The 19504-nt window shown below is 49.6% G+C and overlaps 1 protein-coding gene across 12 annotated transcripts in view; it reads right to left on the bottom strand.

Moving 5' to 3' along the window:
• MROH1 (maestro heat like repeat family member 1) overlaps positions 1-19504 on the bottom strand; it is a 118917-nt gene that overhangs the window by 36350 nt on the left and 63063 nt on the right. For 11 of the 12 annotated variants that reach the window (XR_004435361.1, XM_033203055.1, XM_033203060.1 and 8 more), the window contains 2 exons: positions 7721-7794; positions 5468-5590 (listed from right to left, as the gene is read on the bottom strand). Coding sequence is in view for 11 of the 12 variants with exons in the window: in XM_033203055.1 (XP_033058946.1) it covers positions 5468-5590; positions 7721-7794 (197 nt within the window). In the remaining variant the exon portion in view is untranslated. Of the gene's footprint in view, positions 1-5467; positions 5591-7720; positions 7795-14672; positions 15144-19504 lie in introns of those variants that run through there. The other variant, XM_033203065.1, reaches the window with a different exon arrangement.

Below are 19504 nucleotides of genomic sequence, written 5' to 3'. Positions count from 1 at the left end.
AATTAGCTGGGTGTGGTGGCATGTGCCTGTAATCCCAACTACTTGGGAGGCTAGGCAGGGAAATTGCTTGAACCTGGGAGGTGGAGGTTGCTGTGAGTTGAGATCGCACCACTGCATTCCGGCCTAGCAAGAGAGCAAGACTCTCAGTCTCAAAAAAAAAAAGAAAGATATTGTCACAGTCACCCTAACCTTCAGCAACCACCGCCCTGATCAGTCAGCGGCTGTCACTGTCAAGGCGAGACCCTCCACCAGCAAGAAGATTATGACTTGCTGATGGCTCAGATGACCCTCAGCAATTTTTTTTTAGCAATTAAGTATTTGTAAGTTAAGGCACGTACATTGTTTTTTTAGACATAATGCTATTGCACATTTAATATACTACAGTATAGTATAAACGTAACTCTTTTTTTTTTTTTTTTTGAGAGGTTCTTGTTCTGTTGCCCGGGCTGGAGCATAATAGTGTGATCACAGCTCACTGCAGCTTCAGCCTCCTGGGCTCAAGCAGTCCTCCCACCTCAGCCTCTTGAGTAGCTGGGACCACTGGCGCATGCCATCATACCCAGCTAATTTTTTAAAATTTTTATGTAGAGACAAGGTCTGGTTACAATGTCCAGGCTGGTCTCAAATTCCTGGCCTTAAGCGATTTTCCTGCCCCAGCCTCCTAAAGTGCTTCTCCAAACAACATTCTCTTTTCTTTTTTCAGATAGGGTGTCACTATGTCACCTAGGCTGGAGTGCAGTGGTGTGATCACAGCTCACTGCAGCCTCGACTCCCTGGGCTCAAGTGATCCTCCCACCTCAGCCTCCCAAGTGGCTGGGACCTCAGGCGTGAGCCATCAGGCCCGGCTAATTTTTTTTTTTTTATTATTTATAGAGATAAGATCTCACTATGTTGCCCAGGCTGGTCTCAAACTCCCAGGCTCGAGTGATCCTCCTGCCTTGGCCTCCCAAAGTGCTGCGATTACAGGTGTGAGCCACTGCACTGGCCCAGCATTCAACTTTTTTTGTGTGTGTGACAGGGTTTCACTCTGTCACCCAGGCTGGAGTACAGTGGCATGATCTTGGCTCACTGCAACCTCTGCCTCCCAGGCTCCAGTGATCTTCCTGCCTCAGCCTCCAGAGTAGCTGGGACTACAGGTATGCACCACCACACCCAGCTAATTTTTGTATTTTTTGTAGAGATGGGGTTTCGCCAGGTTGTCCAGGCTGGTTTTGAATTCCTGAACTCAAGGAGATTGAATGATCTGCCCGCCTCAGCCTCCCAAAGTGCTGGGATTACAGGCATGAGCCACTGTGCCCAGCCCCTAGCATTCTTAATAGTAAAAGGCAGTATGTTCCCCTTATGGGAACAAAGCAGGGGTGGCTGCTCTCACTACTTCCGCTCATTCAGCAGCATACTAGAGATTTCACCAATGCAGTAAGTCAAGAAAATAAAAAAGGTCATCTAGATTTACAAATAAAACTGCCTATATGAAGACATGATGCTCTATGTAGAAAATCCCAAAGAATCTATAAAAAAGCAAAGCCACAGGATACACGGTAATATTTAAAAATCAATTGTATATTCTATACACTAACAATGAACAGTTAGAAATTGAAATGAACAAAACTGTACCATTACCATGGCAGTAAAAACAAAATAGCTTTTAAAATCTAATAAAATACCAGAATATACAGACTCTACATGCTGAGAATTACAAAACACTGGTGAACAAAATCGAAGAAGACCTAAATAAATGTAGAAATGTACTGTTTTCATGGATTGGAAGACTGAATATCATCAACAAGATGACTCTAAAATTTACAGAGAAAAACAGAGGAACTAAAATAGCCAAAACATGATCAAAAAAGACCAAAGATGGAAAACTCACATTAACCTGACTCCAGAACTTACTGTAAAGCATCCAGGTGCAGCGGCTCATACCTGTCATCCCAGCATCCAGGCGCGGCGGCCCACACCTGTCATCCCAGCACTTTGGGAGGCCGAGGCAGGTGGATCACTTGAGGCCAGGAGTTCGAGACCAGCCTGGCCAACACAGTGAAACTCCATCTCTACTAAAAATACAAAACTTAGATGGGCATGGTGGTGCATGCCTGTAATCCCAGCTACTCAGGAGGCTGAGGCATGAGAATTGCTTGAACTGGGAGGTGGAGGCTGCAGTGAGCCACCATGGCACCATTTTACTCCAGCCTGAGTAACAACAGAGCAAGACTCTGTCTCAAAAACAAAACAAAAGAAACCTTAAAGCCATGGAAAGACAGTGTGGTACTGATGACAGATTCCACAGATGAGCGGAGCTGGAGCATTAGAGATAATCCATACAGTTGCCTGATTTTTGACGAAGATGCAAGGCAATTTGTCAATGTACAGAGAAGAGTGTTCTCAACACGTGGTGCTGGGACAACTGGACATTCACATGCAAAAAAACGAGCCTCAAGCACACCTCATTTTAACAAAAATTAACTCAAAAGGCTGGGCACGGTGGCTCACGCCCGTAATGCTAGCACTTTGGGAGCCCGAGGTGGGAGGATCACCTGAGGTCAGGAGTTTGAGACCAGCCTGTCCAACATGGTGAAACCCTGTCTCTACTAAAAATATAAAAATTAGCCTGGTGTGGTGGTGCACGCCTGTAGTCCCAGCTACTTGGGAGGCTGAGGCACAAGAATTGCTTGAACCCAGGAGGTGGAGGTTGCAGTGAGCTGAGATCACACCACTGCACTCCAGCTTGGGCAACAGGAAGAGATTCCATCTCAAAAAAAAAAAAAAAAAAACTAAAAATGAATCATAGGCCTATATGTGAATCCTAAAACTTAAAACTTTTAGGCCAGGCACAGTGGCTCACACCTGTAATCCTAGCACTTTGGGAGGCCAGGGCGGGTGGATCACCTGAGGTCAGGAGTTCAAGAACAGCCTGGCCAACATGGTAAAATTCTGTCTCTACTAAAAAATATATAAAAAATTAAAAATTAGCCAGGCGTGGTAGTGCATGCCTGTGATCCCAGCTACTCAGGAGACTGAGGCAGGAGAATTGCCTGAGCCTGGGAGGCGGAGATTGCAGTGAGCCAAGATTACGGCACTGCACTCCAGCCTGGGCAACAGAGCGAGACTCCATCTCAAGTAAACTGGCCATTAAAAAAAAATTAAAACTTTTGCTCTCTGAAAGACAGGGTTAAGAAAGCAAAAAGACAAGAATGCAACAGACCTGTAAGACAATATTTATGGGCAGGCGCAGTGGCCCATACCTATAATCCCAGCACTTTGGGAGGCTGAGGCAAGCGAATCACTCAAGGTCAAGAGTCAGAGATCAGCCTGGGAACATAGGCTGTCTCTATTCAAGAACAAAACAGTATGTATTAAAAGTTAAAAAAAAGAAAAAATAAAAATATTTATAAGCCATACATCCAACAAAGGACTTGTGCCCAGAATATAGAAAGATCTCTCAAAATCTGATAATAAGAAAACAACCCAATTGGAAAATGGGCACAAGAAGTGCCACCCATGGTGGCTGGCGCATGCCTGTGGTCCCACCTACTTGGGCGGCTGAGGCAGGAAGATCACTTGAGCCCAGGAGTTTGAGCCTGCAAGGAGCCATTATCGTGCCACTGCACTCTAGCCTTGGCAACAGAGTGAGGCTTTGTCTCTAAAAAATTTAAAAACAAAACAAAAATTTAAATGGAAAAAAAAAGAAAGTTAGGTGGGGTAATAGAGATAAAACGGCAAAATAATAACTAATTCTAATCTTTAACTCATGTTTCTCCAAAAACCTTGAAGGGGAATCTACATCCAGGCGAGACTCCCTGGATTTGTCTTCTTCTCCCCAGTGGCCCTGCACCTGACTGCTCCAGAATCATTTGGCCACCCCTTGGGCTGCACCACAGAGCCCAGCACCCGGTGGCACCACAGGGCCTGCCGCTGCCACTCACCCCCTCTGCAGTGTGTCTGGCAAACACCCCAAGGCCCACTTGTCTCAGAGCAACATGTCCTGCTTTGCTCTTTGAACATTTTATCACAAATAATTTGAAACATGCAAAAGTAGAAAGGTCGTTACACTGAACCCCACACATCAAGCAATGCAGACTGAGAGGCTCCACAGAAACAGCAAGGTGCTATGGTTAAAACACGAGTGCTGGGGTGTGGTGGCACGCACCTGTCATTCTGGCACTTTTTCAGGCCGAGGTGGGAGGGCTGCTTGAGCTCACGAGTTCAAAAGCAACCTGGGCAACATAGTGTGATCCCATCTCTACAAAAAATAAAAAATTAGCCAGGTGTGGAGGCATGAGCCTGTAGTCCCAGCTACTCAGGAGGCTGAGGGAGGAGGATCACTTCAGCCCAGTTCAAGGCTGCAGTGAGCTGTGATCTCGCCAGTGCACTCCAGTCTGGGTGGCAGAGCGAGACCCAGTCTCAAAAGTAACAATTATTATTATTATATATATATAAAAATATTTGAGTCTGGGAGATTACATCTATTCAAAATGATTTTTCTTTTGGTTTTAGAAAACCTTAATAACGTTTTCTAATATTCAAAGAAACTTCCAACTCCCAAACCTTGGGAACTAAAAGACTAAAACAGAGGCCTTGGCTCTCCAGGTCATGCCTAGCGACCCATGGAGCTGCTGTGAAGATGCTGAGGTCAGAATCGGCTGAGCTGGTGGTGGCCCACCTGCTGGGGCCTGCAGGACAGACACGTGCGCAGCTTCCTCACTGACGACCGCGCACTTAGAGGCAACATCACAGCATACTCTCCCTGAGCTCTGATGTTTCCAGATAAATTCACGTATCCCACTTGGGGCACAGCAGGCACTAGAGTGATGGTCACGAGAACACAAGGAGGGTGGCGTCTCTGTTCTCAGCTGCCTCGGTGGACAGACCAGCTTTGCCAACTTGAAGAACCAGACCCAGAGCCAGGGACTTGAGTGCCGACGTGCTCAGCAGCCAGCGGGCAGCAGTGCAGGGTGACAGAGGCTGTCTAGACCATCTGTGGGTTATTTTGCCACGTTCTGCCTTGCTCTCCTTCAAGAAGACATTGGCATTTGTACAGTAACTTCTTAAATAGAAAAGCCCCAAATAGGACAAACTCTCTATTTCCTGCTTCTGCATTCTGAGTCCCGGGAGCTGCCGAGAGGACTGGCTCAGTGCAGAGGCTCTGACTCAGAAACCAGAGGGAGCCGGGCACACTGGCGTGTGCCTGCAGTCTCATGGGGCTGAGGCGGGAGGGCCGCTTGATCCCAGGAGTTCCAGGCTGCAGCGTGCTATGATCACACCTGAGAATAGCCACTGCACTCCAGCCTGGGCCACAGAGCAAGACCCTGTCTCTATTAACAAACAAAAGACAGCAGAGGGCACCTCCGCAGGCAGACTGCAGCCCACACATCCACCCTCTGCTGGGCCAATGGCTCCTGATGAGAGTGCCTAACACAGGTCAGGGGCAGCGTGGGCCTAGGAGGCAGGCAAGGTGGCAGCCTCTTACCTCCTGCTCGGGGGGCAGTGCGCACTGCTGCACGATGTACTCAATCATCACCTCACCTCCAGGCTGCTCCAGGTAGCCGTGGTGGGCCATGGCACTGATCACCTGCACCACTGCCCGCTTCACCTGCCCAGAACAAATGGGAGATCAGGAAGGGGATGCAGAGACTGCCATGCCAGTCCAGCCAGCAGAGAGGAACCTCACTCTTCCTCCCACCCACACCCACATGTGCCTGCACCTGCAGCTACACTGACACCTGTAACTGGACCTACCCCCACATCTGTACCTGGATCTACCTGCACCCACATCTGGGCCTGCACCTGTACTCACACCTGTACCTACCTGTATCCACACCTGGGCCTGTACCCACATACATGCACCAACACCCACACTATACCCACACCTATGCCTGCACCCGCACTTGCACCTGTGCCTGCATCCATACCTGCACCCACATCCACACCTATGCCTGCTCCCACACCCATACCCATACTTACCTGCATCCACACCTAAGCCTGCTCCCACACCCATATCTATACCTACCTACCTGGGTCTGCACCCACACCTGTAGCTGGACGTACCTGTACCCGCCTGCACCTGTGTCTGCCTTTTTCTCTGTCCCTAGGCTGTGTGGAGGTCCCTTCGCCCCCAGAAGGCAGCCTTCCCTCTGCTGAGGGCTCCTCCCAAAGCCACCCTGCCCCAAACCCCGCCGCCTGTGCATCTGTGGCTGCCCTTCCTAGGCTCCAGATACACCCGTCCCTCCCTCCGGGGCTCACCCTGGCCTCAGGGGATGGGGCTGATGTCCTTCTGAGCTAGCTTCTCTAGTATGATCCCCATGTTTCCTGCGTGCACCATAAATCTAGTCCCTGAATCTGCAGTTATCACCCAAACAATCCTAGGAGTTGAGCCTGCATGTCCGGCCTCACCCAGTAACTCAAAGGCACAGCCAGGCCAATATGGCCAAACCAGCCATTCCCCTGAGCCATGGCTTCCGCCCGTGCTGCCTCCCTGGGGATCCTTTTCTCCAGCATTGAGACCATGCCTTTGCCCCTTCAGCTGTCAGGTCCAGTGTCCCCACCCCGAGGAGGCTTCTCTGAGCACCTCCTCCTTGTGCTATCTCAGGAAACAGGGTGGGTGTGGAGGAGCGAGCCGGTTGGTCCCAGACTGCCCAGACTGTGTGTTTAACCACCTGGCATTGCAGGCGTCCAAAAGGACCAGAAAACCCTGTCAGGGGCATGTTGGGAAGAGCTCTGAACATTGGGGAGTGTGTGGACAAGTAAGGGGCACCACAACAGATGTGGCATGGGGTCCGTTTCAGTAGCTTCTGGGGAAACACAGCAAGAGTCTCACAGAAGGACCCCAAGAGGAGGCCCAGCACAAAGGCCGGAGCAGCCCCCAGAGGGCTGGGGGTCTCTGCTCCCCTTGTAGCAAGCAGGTCCTACCCAAGACAGCAGCCCCTGGGTAACCTGAGTGCAGTCCTAACTTTCGCAAAGATCCACCCACCCAAAGACAGGCCTGGCCTCTGCCCTGGGGTCCTGGGAGGTCATCACGAAGCCCCAAATATCTGGTCTGGTAAGAATGTTCTTGTCCACCTGGGGTCTTGGGCCACACCAGATGGTCTCATGTGACAGGTGGGGGCCACGGGCCACGTGGCATCAGCTCCACCTCCAGAGGGGCTAGAGACAGCTCAGCCACGAGGGCACCAACCGGGTCCACATGACAGACCCCAAGGCAGGAGCTTCCCTAGTTCTGATGCTCTGTGTGCGCTGACTCACATTGCTGCTGAGAGGAGGGGCGGGGGTCTAACGCCGTCTGCGACTCCAGGGGAGGACAGGTGGGAGCTCTGTGTGTGGGCCCTCCTGGATTCTGTCCCAGGCACCCCAACCATGGCTGACGTGGACCTGCATCCTTTCGCTGCAATCACCATGAGCAGAGCAGCACGGTGAGCTCCGGGTCCTTCTAGAGAATCACGGAGCCTGAAGGAGGGGCTAGGGACCCGCGGGCCTGTAACTGGTGCCAGTGTGGGGTGGCCTTGGGGATTGTTTCCTGAGTGAGATGTGGGAAAAGCACCAGCCACACACTGAATGGCACACTGTCGTCCTTTGTTCCCAAGCTCAGTCCAGTCGAGGGTGGTGGCCGCCTGGTCGGTGGGTGACCTCACAGCATGGCCTGGCCACACCCTGCAGCTGCCTGGGGTGTGGTGCTGCAGCTGCCTGGGGTGTGGTGCTGCAGCCTGGGCTGGCCCATGTGGTTTACCTTGCCGTTGGTGTCCAGGAGAGGAAGCCTCATGGAAGAGAGGATAAAGGGCTTTTTATCTTCCATCTGAGCAGCTGCAAGAAACAAACAGGACAGCTCAGTCTACCACTGAGATGAGGACCTCAGGGTCCCATATCCACATCACCAGGGGTCTGGCCCCCCCGTGGTCCTCGTGTAGGAGGAAGAGGAGCATAAGCAAAGCATGCCCACTTTTCTTCAGGGGACAAATAATTCACTTTCCTCAAATAACGTCGTTCTACCTCATTCAAAAGCTAAGTGGCTGGCAGTTTAGGGCGGTCGTAGAAGAATGGGCCTGAGTCAGGTACACCCAGGTTCCAACGCCAGGGAAGTTCCTTCAGTGTTTCTCAAGTGCTACAGCGTCAGAATCACTGGAAGGCAGATTAAGCACTGGGGGCAGGGTCCTCTCCTGCTCCCCCTCCAGGAGCTGATTCAGCAGGTCTTGGGGGGCTCAGGTGTGCATTTCTCACACGTTCCAAGGTGAGCTAATGCTGCTGGTCTGGGGATCCCCTTGAGAACCATCAACAGGGCCTTCATTTTCTGACATTTAAATGGGGATAAAAAGTGGATATCAAAGAGTGGCTGAGAGACTATAACGATGAAGGATGCTGGGAACAGTGCAGGTGCCCTCTGAGGTCCGCTGCACAGGACAGGACTGCTGTCCCACACAACAGTCCTCGGAGAGAAGGGTCACCACAACCCCAATGTCACAGATGAGGAACTTGAGGCCCCAGGGACTGTGGAGCAGCAAATGGCAGATCTAGATGCAGTCTCTTCATGCCTGGAACTCAATGCCTTAAACCTGCACATAAACCCCATACCCTGGCCACTCAATGCGGGCACACCCGGGTAGAACACCTTGTCCCTCACTGTTGGTTTCCAGGCCAGCTGCAGCTCTCTATGCCAATGTTCCCCTAATTAATGCTCTGAGTTGGCATTTAGCGCTTCTTTGGGATCCCAGCTGGTCTTTTCTCTGAGGGTTTGGGACACTCCCTTATAGGAACTCCCCTGTCACATCTGGGGCAACTCCAGTCCTGGGTTAGGAGGATGCAACAGACGTGTGCCATAGAAGCTCAGAAAAGACAGGTTCCAAATCTAACCATGAGACACACAATAGTGCTTTTAGAAGATGCTGTAGAAGGATCTTCATAGCCTCAGAACTGGGAAGTATAGAAGGCAATAAGAAAAGATGTAAGGGGCTGGGCGCAGTGGCTCATGGCTGTAAACCCAGCATTTTGGGAGGCCAAGGTGGGTGGATCACTTGAGTCCAGGCGTTGGAGACCAGCCTGGACAACATGGACACACCCCTTCTGTACTAACTCCTTCTGTACTAAAAAATACAAAAATTGGTCAGGTGCAGTGGCTCACGCCTGTAATCCCAGCACTTTGGGAGGCAGAGGCGGGCGGATCATGAGGTCAGGAGATCGAGACCATCCTGGCTAACACGGTGAAACCCCGTCTCTACTGATAATACAAAAAAATTACCCGGGCATGGTGGCAGGCGCCTGTAGTCCCAGCTACTCGGGAGGCTGAGGCAGGAGAATGGCATAAACCCGGGAGGCGGAGCTTGAAGTGTGCCAAGATTGTGCCACTGCACTCCAGCCTGGGCAACACAGCAAGACTCCGTCTCAAAAACAAACAACAACAACAACAAAACCACAAAAATTAGCTAGGGGTAGTGCATGCCTATAGTCCCAGCTACTAGGGAGGCCGAGGCATGAGAATCACTTGAGCCCAGGAGGCGGAGGTTGCAGTGAGCTGAGATCACACCACCACACTCTAGCCTGGGCCACAGAGCGAGATCCTGTCAAAACAGGGGAGGGGAGGGGAGTGGAGCGGGGAGGGGAGAAGGGGAGGGGAGGAGAGAAGGGGAGAAGGAGAGGAGGGGAGGGGAGGAGGAGGGGAGAGGAGGACGGGAGGAGGGGACAGGAGGGGAGGAGGGGAGAGGAGAGGAGGGGAGGGGAGGAGGGAAGGGGAGGGGAGGAGAGAAGGGGAGAAGGAGAGGAGGGGAGAGGACCACTCTGAAGTTCAGTGAAGTTCAGAATTTTTGTTAATCAAAACAGTATGAAGAGAGCTGGAAGGACAGCCACTGTGGTGGACACAGCAAAGGGTGCAGGGAATTCCAACAAGTTGATGAGAAAAAGACTCATCAACAGAAAGATAAAAGATGTGAACAAAAATCCCAACTGCGAACACCCATGCAACGCCACTGGGCTTCCCCGCTGGCCAGAGAGACACAGGATGACGGCCTGACGGGAATAGGCGCAGGAGTCCGGTGCAAAACCTCATGAGAGTAAGGACGCTGGAACAGGTGGAATGCTTGGGAGGCTGCTGGAGAAGCTGGCATGGGGACACTGGAAAACACCTCACCCTCATCTAAAAGGCAGAGGATACATACACCTAAGACCCAACAAGTCCATCTCAGGTAATGTTCCTGCCCCAGAGGAGCCCTGACATGCGCAGGGCAGCCTGTTTATGACAGCAAACTGCCAAGAGCCTGAGCACACACCACACTAGGATAGGGGCTAATGGGGCACTGGCTTCCAGGCCATGGGGCAGGACACAGCAATGGAAGTGAGCAGATGGGTACTAACACAGCCACCAGAGGAATCCTGACAACGCCCTACTGGACAAAGCGGTAAAACACAGAATACGACAATATGATCCTATTTCTATAAAGTTCAGAAACCGGCAAGACCACATTATATTACTTAGGAACTCACACAATGGTGGCAAAACTAAAACAATAAGGTCTGGTCCCACAAAAATCAGCCATGTGCGGTCGTGCACACTTGTCGTCCCAGCTCCTCGGGAGGCTGAGGTGCAAGAATCGCTTGAACCCGGGAGGCAGAGGCTGTAGTGAGCCAAGATCGTGCCACTGCACTCCAGCCTGGGTGACAGAGCAAGACCCTGTCTCAAAAGAAAAGAGAAGAGAAGAGAAAAAAGAAAAGAAAAGAAAAGAAAAGAGAAAAGAAAGACAACCAACAATAAGGTCTGGTCCCTGAGAGTCAGTGGCTGCCGTGGAAGGGCTGATGGCTCGGCTCAAACACGACTTCTTAAACCCACCTGTGTGTTCTCAGAACTTTCAGCTTGATAGGCTGAGCATCCCGTATCTGAAATGCTCGGCACCAGATGTGTTTCAGATTCTGGGGCCTTGCAGAGCTGGGAATATTTGCAAATACATAATGAGAGCTCCTGGAAATGGAACCCAAGTCCAAACACAAAGCTCATTTATGGTTCATGTACACCTTATACACATAGCCTGGAGGTATTTCACACAGGATTTCTAAAATGTTGTGCACAAAACAAAGTTTGTGTACACTGAACTGTTAGAAAGCAAAGGTGCCACCTTTTAGCCACCCATGTGCACAATCTGTGGTTGTCTGCCACCCCCATCACTCCTGACTAAATTTATATGCTACCAATACGCAATCGTTTTGTTTTGTTTTTTTAAGTGATGGGATCTCACTGTGTTGCCCAGGCTGGTCTCCAACTCTTGGACTCAATCCTCCTACCCTGGCCTCCAAAAACGCAGGGATTCCTGGCATGAGCCACGACGCCCCGCTCAACAAGCAATCATTTTTTTACACTTATTCACACATAAGAACTTAGCCGGAGGCCAGGCATGGTGGCTCACGCCTGTAATCCCAACGGTTTGGGAGGCCAAGGCGGGTGGATCATGAGGTCAGGAGTTTGAGACCAGCCTGGCCAATGTAGTGAAACCCCGTCTCTACTAAAGATACAAAAATTAGCTGGACATGGTGGTGGGTGTCTGTAATCGCAGCTACTCGGGAAGCTGAGGCAGGAGAATCGCTTGAACCCAGGAGGAGGAAATTGCAGCGAGCTGAGATCGTGACACTGCACTCTAGCCTGGGCGACAGAGCGAGACTCAGGTTCCCAAGTAGCTGGGACTACAGGAGCCCGCCACCACCATGCCCGGCTAATTTTTTGTATTTTTAGTAGAGATGGGGTTTCACTGTGTTAACCAGGATGGTCTCACTCTCCTGACCTCGTGATCTGCCCGCCTCGGCCTCTCAAAGTGCTGGGATTACAGGCATGAGCCACCGCGCCAGGCTTTTTTGTTTTTTTGAGACAGTGTTTCGCTCTTGTTGCCCATGCTGGAGTGCAATGGCGCGATCCCGGCTCACTACAACCTCCACCTTCCAGGTTCAAGTGATTCTCCCGCCTCAGCCTCCCAAGTAGCTGGGACTACAGCCTGACCATGTTGGTCAGGCTAGTCTTGAACTCCTGACCTCAAGTGATCCGCCTGTCTCGGCCTCCCAAAGTGCTGGGATTACAGGCATGAGCCACTGCACCTGGTCCATGTTTCTTTTTTTCTTTTTGAGAGGGAGTCTCGCTCTGTTGCCCAGGCTGGAGTGCAGTGGCATAATCTCGGCTCACTGCAAGCTCTGCTTCCAAGGTTCATGCCATTTTCCTGCCTCAGCCTCCTGAGTAGCTGGGACTACAGGGGCCGCCACCTCGCCCAGCTATTTTTTTTCTATGTATAGTAGAGACGGGGTTTCACTGTGTTAGCCAGGATAGTCTCAGTCTCCTGACCTCGTGATCTGCCCGTCTGGGCCTCCCAAAGTGCTGGGATTACAGGCATGAGCCACTGTGCCCGGCCCATGTTTCATTTTTTAGGTGAGAAGAAACCTCAGATGCAGCTGAGGGACCAGGAAGTGGTCCTCTAGGGAGGAGAGGCATTCTGCCAGATGCTTTTCAAAATGATTCCTCCAGGGTCATCTGCCTCACTAACAGTGGTTTTTGTCTTACACATCACTCTGATTTTGTACACTGCCACAGTTTCTTTCTCTGTTACAAGTCCCGCTGCTGCAGCTCTTCAGTAAGCCCATCACACACTCAACATGGTGTTTCTGCACATTTTCTGTAGTGTTAAGGTCATTTTCATCATGATGCCAGTGTTCAAAAAGTCTCGAACTTTGGAACATTTGTGATTTCTAATTTTTAGATTACAGACACTCAACCTGTATTTGTATTTCCCAATAAAAGACTAAAAAGTTTGATGGTTAATAGTGAGTGTTAATTAGATTGAAGGATGCAAAGTGTCGTTCCTGGGTGTGTCTGTGAGGGTGCTGCCAAAGGAGATTCACATTTGAGTCACTGGACTGGGAGAGGCAGACCCAGCCTCCATCTTGGTGGGCACCATCTAATCAGCTGCCAGCATGGCTAGGATAAATGCGGGAAGAAGAATGTGGAAAGACTAGACTGGCTTAGCCTCCCAGCCTGCATCTTTCTCCTGTGCTGGATGCTTCCTGCCCTCCAACATCGGACTCCAGGTTCTTCAGCTGTGGGACTGGGACTGGCTTCCTTGCTCCTCAGCTTGCAGACGGCCTATTGTGGGACCTTGTGATCGCGTGAGTCAATACTCCTTAACAAACTCCCCTTCACATACACATTTATCCTATTAGTTCTGTCCCTCTAGAGAACCCTAACACAGAAAGTTGAAGAATACAAACAAACAACCCAATAGAACAATGGACGTGAGCCATGAGCAGCTGCCTCCCAGAAGAGGAGACGAGGGGAACAATGGCTGGGTGGCCGCGGCCCCGCACAAGAAATGCAGAACACAAGCAAGCCAGGGTGCGGCTGAGGATTCGGGCCCATCCAGGCCCACATCCCTGAGATTCAAGACAACAAACGAACTGAAAAGCACCACGGAAAAAACAAAAGTTACGGTCACCAATAACATTTCACATGCACTGAGGTTTACCTGCAATATTTTATTCACTCCTCAAGTTTACGGGGAGGCCAACTCCCTGCCAGGCCCTTTACCAGGCAGATGGGGCCTGCCCTCAAGTGGCTCCTGTCCTAATGGAAAAGATACGAAGACAACTGGACAGTAAATAAGATCACCACACACTGTGGTGGCATCAGGAGAGGGGCCGACAGGCTGAGAAACATACTCATGGGGGTGTCGCACTGGAAGAGGGGGGTCAGCACCAAGGTCTATTCTGAAAAGTGACACTGAAGCTAAGACTCAAAGGAAGAGAGCTGGCTATGTGGAAGCCACAGAAAGATTCCAGGCTGGAAGAGCCTCCAACATCAGGTGGCCGTGTGTGGCCAAGGAGGGGTCCGTGGTGGGAGGATGGCGCAGGGAGCTGGTGGGAGCAGAAAGGCCGTGGCGAGGAGCAGGGCTCTGTTCCAACTGCAGGGCACTGCAGGACCAACATCAGGATATTCTAGTGAAATTACTGTGTTTTAAAGAAAAAGAACATCTTTTGGACATCAGAAAACAAAAACAAAACAAAGAAACAAAACAAAACAAAAAAACCATGGCATCAAAGAAGATAGAAAATTAGATTATCATCAGACTTGGACAGCAATGTTTTATTCCAGAATAGGGTTGCCAGATAAAATATGGGATGCTCAGTTAAATTTGAATTTCAGATAAACAACAAAAAAAATTTTTTTTTGAGACAGCCTGGCTCTGCTGCCCAGGCTGGAGTGCAGTGTGTGATCTTGGCTCACTGCAATCTCTGCCTCCCAGGCTCAAGTGATCGTCCTGCCTGAGCCTCCCAAATAGCTGGGATTATAGGCACACACCACCACACCCAGCTAATTTTTGTTTTTCTTTTTTTTTTTTTTGAGACGGAGTCTCGCTCTGTCACCCAGGCTGGAGTGCAGTGGCATGGTCTCGGCTCACTGCAAGCTCCACCTCCCGGGTTCCTGCCATTCTTCTGCCTCAGCCTCCCGAGTAGCTGGGACTAACAGGTGCCCACCACCACGCCTGGCTAATTTTTTATATTTTCGATAGAGATGGGGTTTCACTGTGTTAGCCAGGATGGTCTCCATCTCCCAACCTCGTTATCCGCCCGCCTCAGCCTCCCAAAGTGCTGGGATTACAGACGTGAACCACTGCTCCTAGCCCAGCAAATCATGTTTTCAGTACAAAAATGACCCATACAATATTTGGGGCAGCCTGTTTATTCGTTTTTGCTAAATCTGGCAACTCTCTGCCAGAAGAACATGGAACAACTTATTTAAGACACTCAAGGAAATGTCAACCAAGAATCCTGTAACCAGCAAAACCATCAACTACAAAAGGCACAAGAAACTGCGATCAGCAAGCGTGAGGTCGAGGATCACGTTCCCGTGAGCCCTTCTCATGGAACCTACAGAGAATGAGCTTCGGACAACAAGAGCGGCAGAGAGCCGTGAACAGAGGATGGGGCCGAGTGCCACATGGGCAGTCGCCTGCAGAACCAACACCAAGAAGGCAGAGAAGGGAGAGCACGGGATGTAACGCCACGGTGACTCAAACAACAGATGTGGCGCACAGCTGTTAGATCAGCAGGCTGTGGAGGAGTGCGTGCAGGGCAGTCCTCATGTTTCGGTCACGTGACTGGTGATGGCGACATCAGTGTCATCCTGGTGTTAGTGCTGCCTGTGTAACAGAGATCAAACAAATGGTAATTATGGGATAGTCCAATTCTATTAACCTTGAGGACTGGATTCTTGAGAACAGAGATAGAGATGTAATGGAAAAGAGGTTAGATGCAGTGGCTCACGCCTGTAATCCCAACACTTTGGGAGGCTGAGGCAGGTGGATCACTTGAGACCAGGAGCTCAAGACCAGCCTGGCCAACATGGTGAAACCCCATCTGTACAAAAAACACAAAAATTAACTGGGTGTGGTGGCGCATGCCTGTCATCCCAGCTACTAGGGAGTCCGGGGCACGAGAATCGTTTGAACCTGCAAAGCAGAGGTTGCAGTGAGCCACAATCCCACCACTGCACTCCAGCTTGGGGAACAGAGCAAGACTATCTCAAAAAAAAAAAAAAAAAAGATGTAACAGAAAAGAGGAAAAAATCTCTGAGGTCCATATGTTGAACTGGAAGCATCAACATGAACTCATAAGGTCTTTTTTCTGTCTGCTGATAGAGATATTTCCTAGCTCTGTCTACTGAAAAAGCCCAGGAATAATAACCATCCAGAAGTAATGAGCCCTCCAGAAACAGACTACTGTCTTAAAAGGCAACTTCTTGGCTACGTGCAGTGACTCAAACCTGTAATGCCGGTACTTTGGAAGGCCGAGGCAAGTGGATCACTTGAGCCCAGGAGTTCAGGACCAGCCTGGGCAACATAGTGAGACCCCATCTCTACAAAAAATAGAAAAATTAGCCAGGTGTGGTGGTGTGCACCTGCAAGTCTCAGCTACTTGGCAGGTTGAGACAGGAGGATCCCTTAAGCCCAGGAGGTTAGGGTTGCAGTGAGCCATGTTTGAGCTGCTACACGCCAGCCTGGGTGACAAAATGAGACCCTTTGTAAAAAACAAAAACAAAAAACCCCGTAGCTTCTCACTAAAAGGAACCAGGGCTATTTTTGTAGAAATGGCCAATTCCAGGTCTAAAGAAAGAAAGAGATGAAAGAAGCCTAAAACATGAGCTGCCAAAGACCAGCAGGGCTGTGTCAGAGGGATTCAGATCTCAAGAGGCTGCCACTTGCCAAAGATGAGACAATCTGAGCTTCAATAATGGTGATGACTGCACTGCACTGAAGCCATCAAACGCGTCCTACCAAACCACCTTTGGAGGGTGACAGGAAACTAATCCACTACCTTGAAAACTGATAAATAAAAACACAAAAGAATCACGGGCTGAACCTGCCTTTCTTTTTCTTTTCTTGAGATGGAATTGCACTCTTGTCGCATAGGCTGGGGTGCAGTGTTGCAATCTTGCCTCACTGCAACCTCTGCCTCCTGGGTTCAAGCGATTCTCTTGCCTCAGCCTCCTGAATAGCTGGGATTACAGGCGCATGTCACCATGCCCGGCTAATTTTTGTATTTTTAGTAGGGAGGGGGTTTCACCATGTTGGTCAGGCTGGTTTTGAACTCCTGACCTCGTGATCCACCTGCCTCAGCCTCCCAAAGTGCTGGGATTACAGGTGTGAGCCACTGCACCCGGCCAACTCTGCCTTTCTTATATGAACCATACCTCTGGGTAACCAGATGGTACCTGGGGCAAGTATCTTTTTGTCAAGGTGTTCCACTTAATCAATGAAAAAGAAATGATAGAATTACAGTATCATCTTCCCACCAATTAATTAATTAATGGGTACAGGCATTCAGCATCAATGCTGCTAAGACTGATGTTCAAAAGAGAGAATACCACGTACCACATGACCCCATTGTCTTGCCCAAGGGACTGAGCTTGAGTCTGAATCTGTTTCTGAATTCAGCTGCCAATGCGGTAGAAATCCAGATGGCAGAGAAACATGTTGACTTGCACCTTGACAATGCAGTCAGCAAAACTCAATGATGAGCAAATCCACAGAACAAACAACCAGGTTCTTCTACAGATCAATTATAAGAGAAAGAGAAGAACAGAGGGAACCTGTGGCTTATGAGGGACTTAAATATGGGGAGTTGTTGTTTCACAGGCACGGAGTTTCAGTTTTGCAAGATGAAAAGAGTTCTGGAGGTGGATGGTGGTGACAGTTGCCTGACAATGAGAATGTACTTAACACTACTGAAGCATCTGCTTAAAAATGATTAAGATGCCAAATTTTATGTTACATGTATTTTATCACACTAAAAATAAAATCACCAATGGTCAAGCCTCCAAAAAAAGACTTAAATCTATGTAAAAATATATTTAGATATTATTATCTCTACATAAATTTGTATGTGTGTGTGTGTGTATATATATATAGAGAGAGACAGAATCTCCGTCTGTCACCCAGACTGGAGGGCAGTGGCACGATCTTGGCTCACTGCAACCGCTGCCACCTGGGCTCAAGTGATTCTCACATCGCAGCCTCCTGAATAGCTGAGACAGGTGTGTCACTATACTCAGCTAATTTTTGCATTTTTAGTAGAGATGGGGTTTCATCATGTTGTCCAGGCTGGTTTCGAACTCCCGGCCTCAAGTGATCTGCCCGCTTTGACCTCCCAACATGCTGGGATTACAGGTGTGAACTACCACACAGGGCATGTCTATGTAGTGGCGTAATCTCAGCTCACTGCAACCTCCCCCTCCCAGATTCAAGCAATTCTCCTGCCTTAGCCTCCCAAGTAGCTGGGATTATAGGCACCTGCCACCACGCACGCTAATTTTTGTATTTTTAGTAGAGACGGGGTTTCCCTATATTGGCCAGGCTGGTCTCAAATTCCTGACCTCAAGTGATCCGCCCCCTCAGGCTCCCAAAGTGCTACAATTACAGGTGTGAGCCACGGCACCCAGCCATAGGTAAGCTTTTCAAGTGGACACAGCTAATAAAGGGAGCGATTACTATAAAAATCAGGATAGCTGTTACTTACTGGGGAGTGAAGAACTGTGACTGGAATAGGATGCAAGGAGGGGAGTCTTGGTGGCAACTTCAATCCAAAAGACCTGGTGGTAGATCTGATGCTGTTGCTTAGAATGATGTATTAAGTTACACATTTGTTTTATGTGGTTTCTACATTTCCTTCCCTCCTTCCTTCTTTTTTTTTTTTTTTTTTTTTTTTTTTTGAGACAGGGTCCAACTCTGTAGCTAAGGCTGAAATGCAGTGGCACTGTCACAGCTCACTGCAGCCTCGACCTCCTGGGCTCAGCTGATCCTCTCACCTCAGTCCCCAGAGTAGTTGGAACTACAGATGCATGCTACCACACCCGGCTAACTTTCTTTATTTTTAGTAGAGACAGGGTTTCAACATGATTTTCAGCCTAGTCTCAAAGTCCTTAGGATCAAGCGATCTGCCTGTCGCAGCTTCCCAAAATGCTAGGATTACAGGCGTGAGCCACTGTGCCCTTCCATGATTTCTTTTATACTAACAATTTTTCTTTTCTTTTTCTTTTTTTTTTTTTGAGACGGAGTCTCACTCTGTCACCCAGGCTGGAGAGCAGTGGCACCATCTTGTCTCACTGCAAGCTCTGCCTCCTGGGTTCACGCCATTCTCCTGCCTCAGCCTCCCAAGTAGCTGGGACTACAGGCGCCTGCCACCACGCCCGGCTAATTTTTTGTATTTTTAGTAGAGACGGAGTTTCACCGTGTTAGCCAGGATGATCTCGATCTCCTAACCTCGTGATCCACCCACCCTGGCCTCCCAAAGTGCTGGAATTACAGGCGTGAGCCACCGTACCCGGCCTATACTAACGATTTTTCAATGGGGATGAACAACCTTGAAGAAGAAAAAAGTTGAAGGACATCCTCTACAAGATGTAAAGACTTACAATAAAACTAAAACAATTAAGAAAGTGTGATATTGGCCTATAATCCCAGCGCTTTGGGAGGCTGAGGCGGGCAGATCACTTGAGTACAGGAGTTCGAAACCAGCCTGACCAACATGGTGCAAACTTCGTCTCCACTAAACATACAAAAACAACAACAACAACAAAAAACGGCTGAGCGCATTGGCTCATGCCTGTAATCCTAGCACTTTGGGAGGCTGAAAGGCAGGTGGATTACCTGAGATCAGGAGTTCAAGACCAGTCTGGCCAACACGGTGAAACCCCGTCTCTATTAAAAATACAAAAATTAGCCAGGCATGGTGGTGCATGCCTGTAATTCCAGCTACTCAGGAGCCTGAGGCAGGAGAATCGCTTGAACCCAGGAGGCAGAGGCTGCAGTGAGTCGAGGTCGCGCCATTACACTCCAGCCTGGGTGACAGACTTTCTCAAAAAAGAAAAAAGAAAAAAAAAAGCGTGTGATATTGGTGTAAGGAAAGAATACAGTCCTGAAATATGCCTACTAATATATGATGCTCTATATTAGTAGGCATATAATTGTGGCCTCAAAATTCATTTGTGCAAATCCTAACCCCT

This window comes from Trachypithecus francoisi, unplaced genomic scaffold, assembly GCF_009764315.1.
Source record: "Trachypithecus francoisi isolate TF-2019V2 unplaced genomic scaffold, Tfra_2.0 Lachesis_group7, whole genome shotgun sequence".
NCBI lineage: Eukaryota > Metazoa > Chordata > Mammalia > Primates > Cercopithecidae > Trachypithecus > Trachypithecus francoisi.
Note: the sequence above shows the minus strand (reverse complement) of the source record. Positions and strands in the feature narration are given on the sequence as shown.